Source organism: Lupinus angustifolius, chromosome LG14 (genome assembly GCF_001865875.1).
Source record: "Lupinus angustifolius cultivar Tanjil chromosome LG14, LupAngTanjil_v1.0, whole genome shotgun sequence".
In the NCBI taxonomy this organism is placed as follows: Eukaryota; Viridiplantae; Streptophyta; class Magnoliopsida; order Fabales; family Fabaceae; genus Lupinus; species Lupinus angustifolius.
In genome coordinates this window covers 1,340,430-1,356,177 of record NC_032022.1, presented here as the reverse complement: position 1 = coordinate 1,356,177, position 15,748 = coordinate 1,340,430, and the positions used below count along the sequence as shown (strand labels likewise).

The following is a 15,748-nucleotide window of genomic DNA, read 5'->3' as shown; positions in this document are numbered from 1 at the left end:
GAGTACATACCTACCAAATCTGTTTGACACATGAAAATCATCCCTCGATAGGCTAGGATGGTCGACCATGCCAACAGTACCCTCCAAAATCACATCATTCATCTCATCCACTATAAGGGATTCACCCGAGCATGAAGTATCATTATTCCATTATCACTTAACTCATCACACTTTTGTTCTATTAATCACTTATCATTATTACTCTCTATTCTCATTTATTGTTTTCGAGCATTACCTCTCTATTCTCATTTATTGTTTTCGAGCATTACCTCTCTAGTCTTATATTGACTTGATCGTCGAAAAACATTTTCAGGTACCTCCACAGGCGGATCCAAGTCAACCTCAACCCAAATACGAGAAGAATCCTTGCCATGAACATCAGAAGAACTCTTGTCTGCACTTCCAGTCCGACCAACCAATAAACCATAAAAGAACAATAAGTTTATAAATTCCATTAAATTTGAGGGATGTTAGTATATTGGGAATGATTTATTTTAGAGTATATTACATTTACATATTTCAGTTTTTATGAAATTATACAAATCACACATCTTTTTTTGTATCTACACAAATCACCACTTTTATATTCATGCCTTACACTAACTACACTTGTAAGATAAATAAGTATGATATTTTAAACAAAAAGGGTGATGAATATACTTAACTTAAGCAAAATATAATATATTGTAGAGACAAATCCAAATAATATAAGAGTCAACATCTCTTTATTATTTTTTGATTCATTACAAAATACATCAATAATTGTAAGAAAAGGTTGTTTAAATCACTTTTATACTATAATATAATAATATAATGAACCAAAAATAATAAAAAGGTACTGACTCGTATACTATTGTACTTATTTCCACAATATATCATATTTTTTGTTTAACTTAATTATATTTATCATATTTTCTTATTTAAGAGATTATACTTATCTTTCTTGCATAAATAGTCAATATAATATATATAAATCAGAGGGTTTATGTAGTTTTAAAAAAAGTGATTTTATGTAATTTCAGTAAAAGTCGATTCATTTCTTTATGTTATTAGTATAAATCATTTGATGTGAACAATTTATATTTGGTGAAATACTAGGTAGTTCTAGAAGGGTCTCTAATCAGATAAAACTCCAATTTTTTGGCTAGGGTTATTATCTTCTTCCTTTAACACACACTACTTCCTCTAATTCTCTCACCTCACACAAACCCCTCAATTTCTACGACTAAGGTAATGCCCCTTCTCTTCTAAATTAACAAACTTTGATTCAAATAACATCAATTTTCATTACCAAAGAGGTTTTTTCAATAAAAAAATCACTTTTTTTCCCTAAAATTTAGTTTGGGTGATTTGATTATTTGTTTCAATTTTTGGGCAGTGTGATTTTCAGCAATGGCAACTACTCAACTCACAACATCATCAATTTCCGTGAGGAACATGGTATCATTTGAAGGGCTTCGATTTTCGCAGGTTCAGTTTCCATGTGTGGGACATGTCAGAATTGGAACTTTAACACAAAGATCTTTCAGGGGTATTGTTGTCAAAGCCAGCACTGTTGTTGCCCCAAAAGTATGATTTTTTTTTTTCAATTTTTTTTCATTATTGGTGCTATACAATTCTCCATAGAAGGACATGTTGTACTTGCTTTAAATATTAGTCTTTAATTTATAATAGAGTCTTGTTAATTGTTATCCCTATTCTTAAGGGCACTCTTTAAAGAATTAAAGTTGTAAAATTTCTATTGTGAAGTTGTTATTTAATATATTGAACAGTTAAAAGTTGTAGTTTTTAGTATAAGTTTTCCATCTTTTGATTACATCTCCAATCTTTGGTTAGAGTTTGCCAATGGTTAAAGTTGGCCTTTCAAATGTTTTGGACATGAATTGTAAATTAATCATAGTTTTGAAGGTGAAGGAACTTGATTGTTGTCTGAAATCTTTAGAGGGTTAAATTGATGATGGAAAACTAGTTTAGAGCATGTAGTCTTAAGTTTTAATTAATATTTATTCGTTACGCTTTGTCTCGAATAACAACAGAACTTTAGAATCTGGTTATATGTTTCAGGGAAGGAGAATATTGCTCATGAAAGCATGTATATTACCTTTTAATTTGGGACAATTTCGTAATATTTTTAATAAGAAATTTTTTTACATGTCATATACTGTTGTTAATTCCTCGTGCCTTCTGTAATTGAATTATCGAACAATGCTTCTGCCTTTATATCATGACATTTGTTTTTGAAAAATCCAATGTTACATGTACCTGAGTTGTAGTTTTACCGTGCAGTATACCGCTATTAAGCCTCTTGGTGACAGAGTTCTGCTAAAAATTAAGGAAGCGGAAGAGAAGACACAGGGCGGGATTTTGCTTCCCTCAACCGCTCAAACTAAGCCTCAAGGCGGTGAGGTTGTTGCTGTTGGAGAAGGAAAAACATTTGGAAAGAACAAAGTGGACATTAGTGTGAAGGTATTGTTATTGTGCTAGGAAATCATAAATTTCATTAATCTAGATTTTTTTATTACTTTTTTAATAATGAAGAAGGAGTGTTGTCCGAATTTTAACTCGGTGATGCATTTTCTTGGTACAGTCGGGGGAGCAAGTTGTCTATTCAAAGTATGCAGGTACTGAGGTGGAGTTCAATGGTACAAAGCATCTTATATTGAAGGATGATGACATTGTCGGTATCCTTGATACTGAAGATGTCAAGGATCTTAAACCCTTGAATGATAGAGTCTTGATAAAGGTATGCTGACATGTCTTCAGAGCTTTTCTTATTTTAAGTCTTCGATAACGCATCGTTTTGTTCAATCATATCTGTAAACTCAAGGTGGATTTAGGTTCTTTCCATGTCATAATTTGTGATAACCTTATTTTTCATACATTAGAAACATTTAAAGACACTATACTCTGTGATACCCTTAGATGCTTGTGATAATTAATATGGTATCTATTGATCCATTAAATTCTGACCGCAGCTTGCCGAAGCTGAGGAAAAGACCGCCGGTGGTTTGTTGCTTACAGAGGCAACCAAGGAGAAACCTTCTGTTGGCACAGTAAGTTTTCTAGTGTAGTGTTTGATTTGTTATTAAAAATGGACAGTATTGACTTAAAGAAACTTTCTTGGAAAGTCAGATTGTAATATGCCCAGGCACAACTTAGGACCTGTTTGCGAGTTGGATTTTAGAGGGAAATTGAAAGCTTCAGAGTCATCTCATAAGTGTATTTCATGGCCTTGAAGTCTTCATTTTCCCTTCTTTCCCATTCAAAACCCAACTCGCAAATAGACTCTTAGGAAAAAGTTTCTCTAAAGTAAATTTGATTCTAAGGGTGTACCTATCTTTAGATCATTTAATGAGTTGAAGTCTCTATACACTTTGTCAAACCAAAGTTGTATCTGCCTTTATTTCTTCACATTAGAGGAATAATATCCCACATTTAAGTGACATTTGCCACTGTCCAATTTCATTTTTCAAGATTGATACTTTGTTGTGAATCAACAATGCTTTGGCTGAACATTTTGTACTATTTTGTATGCTACAGATTATAGCAGTTGGTCCAGGGCCTTTGGATGAAGAAGGTAAGAGAACACCTATATCTGTTACTCCAGGGAACACTGTATTGTACTCTAAATATGCTGGGAATGATTTCAAGGGCAAAGATGGCTCTGACTACATTGCTTTGAGAGCCTCAGATATCATAGCTATCCTCTCTTAGGAACAACTTGTTTGTGTTTTTTTAGCAAAGTTTTTTGTTTCATTTTGAGGGAAAAAATGGTATTGTTTTTCATTGTAATGACAATTGAGATATAGTTTATTGGAATTTCTGTTTCTTGGACAGTTTGCATTGTCTTTGATATAACCATAGTGTTTGAATTTATTATGTCCAATTTTAGTTTAACAAATGTGTGGTGTGGCTACGCTAGATCCCCAAGATGATCAAAAGGGTAAGAGTTCGATTTCTGGGAGCGGCAACCATGCACCCCAAAAGATATTAGTTTCTTACTCAAAAGGTGAAGTGATATCCTTGATAGTACAAAAAAATGCATTTTCTTTCATCGCCTGTGATCTTGTTGTTTGGCATGAGGTAAATGTTATGAGAAATAAAAGACTCTAAAATAAATAATAGAGGAAGGGATAATCATGAACCTCGAAAAAAATTAATTTCTTACTAAAAAATGTGAGAGGATACCCTTGGTAGTACAAAAATGACAGGATGAAGGTTTCTAAGGCTATTTAGCATAGTGCAATTCTATGTCTAGCTATGCTTATGACACTTAGCTAAAGACATGTGACTTTATAGGTTTGACAATAGGACTTTATATACTGCAGAGCCTTACAAAATTGTGAATAGATAACTAACAAAAAGATTGGGCTTAATTTTTAGAAAGTCAAAGTGTAATTTTCTTTGGCAAAAAATTGGAAGTTTAGATAAGTGTATACAAGACATTGATGGAACTCATGTTTCTAGTGTAGTACCTCTGCAATTGTTCATTTGAAAAATATATATATTATTAAGATAAAAGGAGAAATTTGAGATCAAATCAACTCTCACAAGTAGACTATATAAAGCAAGAACAAATTCTATTATAATCAATTATTGATTACACCTATATTAAATTACAGATATAAATTGTGGTATTGTAAGAGTAAATAAAAACTTGTCCTCTACAAGCCACAAGTGTACATAATAAGTAATAACCAAGGTACACAAACAAATATCTAGAAAGAAATTACAATACTTTAAGACCCCCTAGATTTAGAAGCAACATTTGAAGCACTTATACTATCAAAAATGCAAAAAGGTACAAAAGTAAAAAATAATCTTTATATGTAAGAAGGATCATATTATACACCCCCTAACCTATCATTTGAATCTTGATCATCAACAACTTAGTCCTTCAAAAGATTTTTTATCACCAACTAAATTCCTGAAACATCAAATCGGCACCACATTACATTTGTTCTTGAGACTAATGTGACATACATCTGGAATGTCATGTTAGTCTCAGAGATTTAGCTGACATAAAAAAAAAAATCTCTGAGAGACGATGTTGGTGACCATCAAATCTTTAGACACAAATGACGTTTTACTCGAAAACAAAACAAAATCCTAACCAATCAACCAGAAGAATAGCAGATTCAAATATCATTAAATAGTAAATGAATCTACCCTAAGTATTTAAACTTCTCACTCACCATAAAAAACAGTGTGTTCAATGAGAAGCACCAACTACATCTTTTGCAATGAGTATATCTCCTTTGCATTTGTAATCATAGAGAAGGAACAACATAGATATCTTAAGGGTCAAGTTAGTTCTCCATCTCTTAAAATATACAAGTTGACAGCTCCAAGAATGTGAATATATTTGTCATCTTTATCTATTATATGAGCCTGCTGAGTTATCATCATACCATGCATTGCCACTTTCTGTTCCACTACAAGCTTGATTGGAGATTGGAACATGACCTCCTAAATCACCATCCAAGCTCATTTGTTGCACCTCTGCAGATGACAATATCTTTATGCTCTGGACACAGCTTACAAATTCTCTGCAAGGAATTGTAAGTTCAGGTTAATAAAACTAACCACCTTGTTACTTGTGTGGATAAGGCCTATGTTATAAAGTATATAACTTCGATCATAGGGATCAATTTCTAGTAGCATTTGAATTATAAGCACCCTCAAGTACACTTAGGGTGGGAATAGGCCAGAGGGAGGCTAATGACCTAGCCTCCTTTTGGCCTACACATGCCTTAACTATTTAGCAAACACGTCAGACTTAGGCTTCTTAAAAGTCCCATTGAACTACGTAACAATCACACAGGCCTAACTTAATCGACCTACTTATTTAATATTTATTTTATAATCATAACTTTGTAATATGTACATATTTACTTTATGGCTTTCATTGATTTGGAGAAGACATATGATAATGTGTAGAGAGGTATTGTGAGAAGCTCTAGAAAAAAAGAGTCCAAATTGCCTATATTTAAGTAATCAATGATACATATGATAAAGTAAAGACCAGTGTAAGAACACAAGATGAGGTGCGATGGAATGATGAAGTGCTTGAGGTGTCGTATTTAACAGAAATGTGTCACTCAAGCTTAAGAGAATATTTCATCGCACAACTACAAGACCTGCAATGTCATATGAGACTGAATGTTGAGCGATAAGATATCAACAAAAGAATAAACTCAATGTAGCAAAGATGAATATATTATGTTTGATGAGTGGACAAACTAGACAAGATATGATTAAGAATAAATGCATTATGTACAAAGTTGAGGTAGTTCCTATTGCAACAAAGATGGTAGAATCGCGCCTTAGATGGTTTGAACTATGTGGAGGAGACCGTTAGAAACCCGAGCAAGGAAAGTAGATCAAATAGAGGTTAGGCCAACTTGTAAAGGTAGAACGACCAACAAAAGTCATAGAGAAAATGATTAGGAATAACTTAGACTCAGGCTAAGACTTTATAAACCACGCCATCCAATATTTAGGCACCCCTAGCCTAACCCAACCTATAGCCACTCATAAGTAGAAAGAATTAAGTACTTACTCCCAAGGGTCATCACCAACAAGAAGAATGTCGTTTTCATTATCCACATATACTAGTTTCCACTCGGTCCTTTGAGGATCTTCAAGCTGCCCTTCAATCCCAAACATGCTAGCTAAATCATACCGGAGTTCATCGTAACCTCTGTAACGGGTGACATCGATACATCTTCCAACAGATCCAACTTTTTGAACCTACAAAATATGCAAGTATTGAACATTTGAGAAGGTTAAAGGTCTAAGCATTTAAGAATAGTTTCCATATGACACTGCATCAATGACATTTCTTTACTACCAGATAGTCTCAAAAGTTAATACCAGTTAAGAAGTACTACATAAAGAAGCTCAAGGAATAAGTTATTCATGATTTAGCTAAGTTTACACTTACAATTCAAAATAATTTTAAACAAGCATATTCAAATTTTATGGTTGGGCCTCATTTTGTACAGCGTCTGAGTTTTAATGAGCAGCTCTCCAGTAAAACAAAATGTACATGGAAATGGTTGAGATGGACTGAAAATCCTTACACAAAATCATATCCAGTATTGAGCTAGAAGCATGACATCATTCTATGAATATCATGCTAAAAGTAATAAAATCTTAAGCTTACTGGAAATTGCATGACATCATTCTATTGATCCGAATGGGTTGACATGTTACGCTGTATTTATCCAAATTGCTTTAAACCTTTAGTCACCAAATGTATGCAGTAAGTATACTCAATTTAGACAATTGTGTAAATTTGCTAAATAATGACAAACCTTAGTATATGTTCGCATTCGTTGAGTCTGGTTAGCCCACAAGCCATTATTCATAATGCCAGCATCATTGATGGCCATATCATTTGAGCTAGCAGGCTTACAAGGCATGTTCCGAACCCCAAATGACTGAGGACTGATATCAGCAGTGGATAGCTCAGTTTCAATGCCTCTTGGAGCACTACCATAATTAGACATCAAGTTTTGAAGATCTTTTTGTGAGTCATAACCCCTTGAGAGCAAGGTATCAGGTGTTAATCCATCGAGGTTTGATGAAAACGGTAGATTGCTTCTAGGGTGTGATTGGACATCCCCGTCCATGCAGAAGTTAGGAAGTTGGAAGTTCTGGTGGATGTTAACCGGGTCAATACTGTAAGATGTTCCAGAAGAAGCTTCCAGGTGATCCGTGATTGTCCCTTTATATTTTAGCTGGTCAGGTCCTTTCATACCGGATAATTCATGTTTAATTTGCATGTCAGACTTACTGTGAAGCTCCTGCATCAGATTACTTGTGGGCTCAACCACTGAAGTTCCCCCTAATGTGGATGGTACTTGATGATTTCTCTTCAAAAAGTTAGGAGATATTTGGCAGTTATTATCAGATGGTGAAGTTGAGCATGAGAGGGCATCTACATCTGTAAGACTGGGGGGACATATAGTAGTAGTAAGTGATTTATGTGTATACAGGGATTGGTTCGCAGGAGGCTGTTGTAATTGCATCAGAGATGAAGAGAAGTTGTTGTTGGTGTTGAGAAGTTTCTCTGTTGAGAATGCATTGTTGCCAAGTTGTTGAGACCAATGCGGTGATAGAGGGTGTTGTGGTAACTGCTGATTTTGTTGGTGTAGAAACTGAGACTGCAAAAGTGCGCTAGGCGTCGTGGAATGAAGTTGCTGCTGCTGTTGTTGCTGTAATTTCTGTAGCAACTGTAGTTGTTGCTCTGACGGGCTTTGCTGTGACATTTGAGTCACTTGTGGTTGCTGTGATGCTCTCTGTGACATGCTTTGTTGCAATAACTGCAATGAAGATTGTTGCATCTGTGCCTGCTGCTGCCTCTGTAAGAGATTAGCTTGCTGGCCTATCTGATGCTGAAACTGTGAGTCTTGTGGTAAAAATGTCACTAGCGATGTGTTCTTACTGACCGGTTGGGTGCTTTGTTGGGGTGGGACACTGCCTGACAATAATTGCTGTTGCTGAAGCTGAGAATAGGGTACTTGTTGCTGTATACACTGATTTGGAATTTGGTTAGAAGTAACTACCTCATTATTCATAATGGTTTGTTGAGAGAACTGTTGCTGTTGTTGTGGCGGCCGATCTCTCTGTTGAGGCAGTTCGGGCTGTTGTTGCTGTGTTAGGTTTTGTGGCTCAGGAAGCTGTTGGTGCCTCTGCTGCTGTTGCTGATGCTGCTGCTGCTGCTGGAGCTGGTTCATTGGTGTTTGCAACATCAACTGCATCTTCTGCTGCTGTTCCTGCTGCTGAGGCCATGATGTTGGGGACTGTTGCAATTGGTTGACTTGGTTTGGTAGGTTAAGTTTATTAAATTGAAGACTTGGTGGTGAAGTCATCACGGGGGCTTGAAAGTTCAATAACTTCGATGGATCATCAGTGTTAAGGTTACCGTGCAGCGTATCAGATGAAAGCATGGATGAAGGGAAAAATCCTGATTGAGGAGGAGAGAACTGATTATTCTGCTGCATGCTCATCCATTGCACTAAGCTCAAACCAGGGAATAATGAGCTTGAGGCATCCTTCATGCCAAGGTCATCACCGAGCCAGGGCATCACCCTCTTGAAAGCATTTTCTACATCAGTCTCATCTTCTGCAAAATCAATAACAAAGTAAGGATCATGTTACCACCTATCTATAAATATTTCTGTTATGCGGCGAATTAGAGATAATCAATGGAAGGCGTAAGTAAGTTTCTGAATGAAATTCGAACTAATTAGATGGGTTCCTACCTGGCATTCCTGGTTGCTTGGGGAACTTGAGCCGAAAAAATGGAGGTGGACAAATGTAGAAAGGAGTCACTACTGGTTCAATACCCCAAATTGAAACTCTGCCTGGGCGCTCACCAGATGTTGATTCATCCCATCCAACCTGTCAAATGTTAAAAAATCGACTGTCTCAATAACTAGGACAAAATTTCAGTATTGACTACCGTAAAACACACGGTACTACTTGGTGGGTAGGCCAGAAACTGATTACCACTCATGAAATTATAGAACATTTAACCATAATGCATTTCATGTTATAACTTCTAAGTTCTTTTTTTCTTTATTTACATAAGTTGAGGAGAAGACTAAAATAAATGTTAGAATCTCTACAAACACCAAGGGATAAAACAATTTATTCAATTATTCAGAAGTCGATAGATAGAAATAATAAGTGCCAGGAAAATATCCATGCTCCAATTTCATAAACAGGAAAGAGTGAAATTATTTTTTTCTATTTTATTCATATAGTTATCTAAACAGTGCATCTCTTTCTTCAAAAGACATAATAATACCTGAAGATTGCGCCATTGTGAATTCTTCCATCTAGCAGGATCCAAGTCACTGATTCCAGTGATTGTGCCCATATATCTGCGTACTCCGGAATCCTCAGTCTCAAACATCATTCTAAATCTCATTCCAAGAGAAACTTGAGTGTACAAGGCCTTATTATACTTGGCCAACGGAATTACAAATTCAGAGGGGCTGGCCCTGTTAAATCGACAGATATCTATAAGAGGCTGTTACAAATATACAATGGACGCCGTTCCATGCTATCATACGAAATAGTACCTTGGATTGTAAAATATAGTAAACGGACTGTTATTTGAAGCTGCATGAGCTGCAGCAGCAAGAACGCCAATATGCATGCTGTCGCTGGATATTACCGATGAAGATAGTGCTGGCTGCTGTCTATTTGCATGCTTTATACCTAAAAGAAGCTGTTGTTTTTCATCTCTAAAAATAACAAAATATTTGTCTCAGCAACAGGGTGAGAATTATTCCTGAAATTTCCAATAAAAATGGTATATTCGTTACCTGATAAAAAGAACAGAATCTCCGGCAAACAATCTCTTTGTGCTAACAAAGACACTCCAACCGGTAGTTAATAGATGCCTCTTTGGTTGTCCTGTAGTCAATGTTCTAGCAATTTTAGCATTCAACTACATATAATACACAACTTCTATATTCATGATTTGGACAAACAATTTATAATGTGATTCCAAAGTCAAGGAGTATTTTTTATTTTTTGTAAATTGATTGTCTAGGAAAAAAATTCAAATATGTTTATCCCAACCAAAATGAGCTTGCATCAAACAACATAGTATACACCTTTGTGGTTTACATAACAACGAATCTTAATTTTGAATCACTAAAGCGTGTACCATATCGATCAATACAAAGGATGGAGACAACTAGGGATATATAGAAGTGGCTGTACCGCGATAAATATGTCTAAATGTCCATGTGTTGTCATGCAAATCTTTGGCAACAATTTCCTGAGCTGGAGGTTGCAATGAAAAGTCCTGCCAAAAACTCTTGGTCAGCACAGACATGGAAAATCGAAATGGATCACATAAAACTCTTCCAAATCTTTGAAAAAATGAAAATGTTGGATACACACCAGAGGTGGGAATATTTTCTCAGCTGCTCTACGAGGCACTGAAAATCCACCATGAGTACTTGTGTCACTTGCGGTAAGAGTTTTGCAAAAGAACTCAGTAGGTTGTTGGTTTTGTTTGAGGCCCGTGTCTGATGCTAGCATTGCTTCCTTGTCATACTGCAGAATAGGTACATAAACCAATCATTAACATCGATCATTGGCTCGGGTGAATATTAAAGAAATGCAGGAAAGAAATCCGAGGTGCAAGATAAATATCAACAAAATCTGAGATTGAATAGCTGACCTACTTTATTTACAGGTTGAAGGGTCATTTGTGCATAGACTTCATCTGTTTCAAGATCAGCCTGATCCAAAACCGAAAAGAATGTTAATATTTGTTCTAAATGTATACATTTTCCACATACCATCATATCACTTGCTTCCAGCTATTCACCCAGGTCGGTCTATACCAACAATCTGGGTGAGGTGAACGATTGACATGCGCCAATAAAAGAAAATGAGACGGAAAAACATTGACAGCAAAGTATTTCATTATCCGAGATTAAGCTTAAGACAACTGATATAATTGGTATAAAGATATATGTCATCCAGAAATGTCAACCTTTTTACCAAAACACATTCCTAGAAAACTAGTTTATCCGTATGACAAGACATGATCCAAAGATGTCAACTATAAGTTGAGGAATTAGCATGTGCTTAGGACAAAAATCTCAGATGGAACATGTATTATTAGAAAAATTAACAAAAAACATTTCTTCACAAGTTTTAATTATTCCTGAACAGCCATGTTACACAAGGAAAGTGCACCTACATGCAACGGAATTACAAATTCAGAGGGGCTGGCCCTGTTAAATCGACAGATATCTATAAGAGGCTGTTACAAATATACAATGGACGCCGTTCCATGCTATCATACGAAATAGTACCTTGGATTGTAAAATATAGTAAACGGACTGTTATTTGAAGCTGCATGAGCTGCAGCAGCAAGAACGCCAATATGCATGCTGTCGCTGGATATTACCGATGAAGATAGTGCTGGCTGCTGTCTATTTGCATGCTTTATACCTAAAAGAAGCTGTTGTTTTTCATCTCTAAAAATAACAAAATATTTGTCTCAGCAACAGGGTGAGAATTATTCCTGAAATTTCCAATAAAAATGGTATATTCGTTACCTGATAAAAAGAACAGAATCTCCGGCAAACAATCTCTTTGTGCTAACAAAGACACTCCAACCGGTAGTTAATAGATGCCTCTTTGGTTGTCCTGTAGTCAATGTTCTAGCAATTTTAGCATTCAACTACATATAATACACAACTTCTATATTCATGATTTGGACAAACAATTTATAATGTGATTCCAAAGTCAAGGAGTATTTTTTATTTTTTGTAAATTGATTGTCTAGGAAAAAAATTCAAATATGTTTATCCCAACCAAAATGAGCTTGCATCAAACAACATAGTATACACCTTTGTGGTTTACATAACAACGAATCTTAATTTTGAATCACTAAAGCGTGTACCATATCGATCAATACAAAGGATGGAGACAACTAGGGATATATAGAAGTGGCTGTACCGCGATAAATATGTCTAAATGTCCATGTGTTGTCATGCAAATCTTTGGCAACAATTTCCTGAGCTGGAGGTTGCAATGAAAAGTCCTGCCAAAAACTCTTGGTCAGCACAGACATGGAAAATCGAAATGGATCACATAAAACTCTTCCAAATCTTTGAAAAAATGAAAATGTTGGATACACACCAGAGGTGGGAATATTTTCTCAGCTGCTCTACGAGGCACTGAAAATCCACCATGAGTACTTGTGTCACTTGCGGTAAGAGTTTTGCAAAAGAACTCAGTAGGTTGTTGGTTTTGTTTGAGGCCCGTGTCTGATGCTAGCATTGCTTCCTTGTCATACTGCAGAATAGGTACATAAACCAATCATTAACATCGATCATTGGCTCGGGTGAATATTAAAGAAATGCAGGAAAGAAATCCGAGGTGCAAGATAAATATCAACAAAATCTGAGATTGAATAGCTGACCTACTTTATTTACAGGTTGAAGGGTCATTTGTGCATAGACTTCATCTGTTTCAAGATCAGCCTGATCCAAAACCGAAAAGAATGTTAATATTTGTTCTAAATGTATACATTTTCCACATACCATCATATCACTTGCTTCCAGCTATTCACCCAGGTCGGTCTATACCAACAATCTGGGTGAGGTGAACGATTGACATGCGCCAATAAAAGAAAATGAGACGGAAAAACATTGACAGCAAAGTATTTCATTATCCGAGATTAAGCTTAAGACAACTGATATAATTGGTATAAAGATATATGTCATCCAGAAATGTCAACCTTTTTACCAAAACACATTCCTAGAAAACTAGTTTATCCGTATGACAAGACATGATCCAAAGATGTCAACTATAAGTTGAGGAATTAGCATGTGCTTAGGACAAAAATCTCAGATGGAACATGTATTATTAGAAAAATTAACAAAAAACATTTCTTCACAAGTTTTAATTATTCCTGAACAGCCATGTTACACAAGGAAAGTGCACCTACATGCAAGGCAACACTGTGAAGCATGCAAATCAACTTGGACGGAAGATTCGGGTAACTTGGTATGAAGTCTGCCTCCTTTTGCATGGATGCTGCAACCTGAAAGTTATAATGGTCGAAAGAAATTTGATCAGAAACCGAAATAAAGAAATATCAAGATCTTAGATTCACGGCATAAGAAACATACTTGTTCACTGTGCCCTTGCGGGAAGTAAACCACAAGACTCCCAGCCGGAGGTAAAGAAACCAATGGTCCAGCACAAGCATGCCATAACTCTGAATTGATGGTCTTCCTTTCCCCTGTTATCAGCACAGACATAAATGTACATTGTTGAATCGAAGGATAGACAAATTAAACAGTAAATCTCAACTCTTCAATATTATCAACGCTTTTTTATGATCAATGTTCGAAACAAAGAAGGAAAAAACTTAAATTGTAGAAAACATGTTTCCTAAAAGGACAACAACTATAACATGCCTTAAGAGCTCAAAGAAACACAACTTCATATATGGCATAGGCATATTAATTTCAGATTAAAACCCCTTTATTTTTTAAAATCAAGGCCATGCCTATCAGAATCTCTTACATGAGATTATCATGCAAACATGTGCATTATTATCCATCTTGTACCTGATTTTCCCTCTCAACCAAAAAAAAGAAAGACGAAAAGTAGAACGAACACTGAAACTTCTGAAGCAACAACTGACCTTTTTTTAACAATTATTCCATACTCGCGAAAACCGAACAAAAATAATCTGGTTTCCCACAATTTTATAGATCAGTTATGTTTATGTTACACAAATATGAGACCGAAAAATGCAATAAATTAAAGAGGAAGTAACAAGTCAAGGAGGTTTTATGAAATTTATTTAGTCCAAGGAAAAGACAAAAATCTTAAGAAAAGGGCCATAAAAACTCATGAAAATTAACCACATGAACAGCATCTACAAAAACTTCAGATGAATACCCACTTCATCATGTCATAATGCTATGAAAATATTAAATTAATGAAACAAAATAAAACTACCATTTTCCTTGAAAGCAATCATGCTTAGAGTCAACTCAATAGGGTTAGTGTTTGATGAAACATGAAAATACTAGAAAAGAGAACACAATGAAGTTGCAAGTGAACCTTGAAAAAACTCACCTTCCCCTGAATTTGTCAAGTAACCATTGGTAGGAACCTTCATTATAACCTTTTGTTTTCTAGTAACAAGATTACACCTTGTTCTTAAGTCTTCTACCACAGTAACACAATTCTAACTTCAACACATCTTTCAACAATATCAACAGCACTTCCCCAAACACAAACAGAAAATGAAGAACCCCCTTTGGTTTCTCCAACAATATAGAGCAGAATCAACAAAAAAAGTTCACCCTTTTCCCCAAAAATGCAATCAATTGCAAGCTTCAACACCACAACAACACAGAGCCTCTACTTTTAGAGCTTAACATCCAAAAACTCAAGCTCAAATGTCAATGATGGGATTCCTCTAATGCAATAAATAAATCCCAAAAACCAGAACTTTGCAGCTGAAACATTGACATAAACATAGAAAACAAGTTAAGTTCATAGTGTCCAAGAAACCAAAATCTATGGTTCAAAACCATTTCAACAAAAACAAAACAAAACCCACTTTAAAACTCAACATAACAAAGAGAATAATCAATCAATTACCTTTCAAGGCATCATATATTGATTAGTAGCAAACACAAAAAACAGAAACCAAAACAGGAAAAGTCAGAAAATGGGGTTTGTGAGGATTAAGGTAGCAGAAAGAGGGTGATGTCTCCGGGACCAAAGTGGAGAAAACTAACTTGTTGCCGTTGAATCAGAGGAGCATAAACAAAAGCAACAAAGCTTAATTTTTTTTTCCTGTTTTCTTTATGCGTGAAGTGTGAACAAACCGATATCAAATATAAACTTTAGCCATCACTATTACATCATCCCTCATACCATTCGATTGTTGATAACGATACTGGTTGGGATAGTTCTTTGTCAACATAATGCGGGGTACACTTAGTTGCCCCACTGTATAGTGTATTTTTTTGTTGGTAGTATACACTATACAGTGGTATGGTCATAATATTGTGATCCGCCTCATTACGTCGTAATTGCATTTTGATATGGGATCACATTAATATTAATGCGATCATATTAGGTCGCAACGCAACTACTGGTCATATCAAATTCAAAAATATATTTTTAATCACAAAACAATTCATACCACTATACATAGCAACGACCGTAT

At 35.4% G+C, this 15,748-nt stretch overlaps 2 protein-coding genes across 3 annotated transcripts; one reads left to right on the top strand and one right to left on the bottom strand.

Moving 5' to 3' along the window:
• LOC109327135 (20 kDa chaperonin, chloroplastic-like) lies at positions 1,114–3,881 on the top strand. Of its 2 annotated transcripts, none has more exons than XM_019560182.1 (6): positions 1,114–1,230; positions 1,379–1,569; positions 2,287–2,466; positions 2,588–2,743; positions 2,976–3,053; positions 3,541–3,881. In XM_019560182.1, exons 2-6 carry the CDS (start codon positions 1,393–1,395, stop codon positions 3,712–3,714), a joined length of 765 nt encoding a protein of 254 aa, XP_019415727.1. In that variant the 5' UTR covers positions 1,114–1,230; positions 1,379–1,392; the 3' UTR covers positions 3,715–3,881. The 2 variants fall into 2 exon arrangements, with proteins under 2 accessions (XP_019415727.1, XP_019415728.1); XM_019560183.1 differs by having other exon boundaries at positions 1,119–1,230; positions 1,391–1,569.
• On the bottom strand, positions 4,812–15,454 carry LOC109326855 (auxin response factor 19-like). The gene is made up of 15 exons (XM_019559731.1): positions 15,175–15,454; positions 14,644–15,029; positions 13,683–13,795; positions 13,499–13,594; positions 12,975–13,031; positions 12,688–12,843; positions 12,505–12,589; positions 12,102–12,192; positions 11,856–12,020; positions 9,821–10,016; positions 9,273–9,411; positions 7,320–9,133; positions 6,563–6,753; positions 5,353–5,549; positions 4,812–5,309 (listed from the first exon to the last, which is right to left on the bottom strand). The coding sequence occupies exons 2-14, from the start codon at positions 14,684–14,686 to the stop codon at positions 5,375–5,377; spliced, it is 3,321 nt and encodes a 1,106-aa protein (XP_019415276.1). The 5' UTR covers positions 14,687–15,029; positions 15,175–15,454; the 3' UTR covers positions 4,812–5,309; positions 5,353–5,374.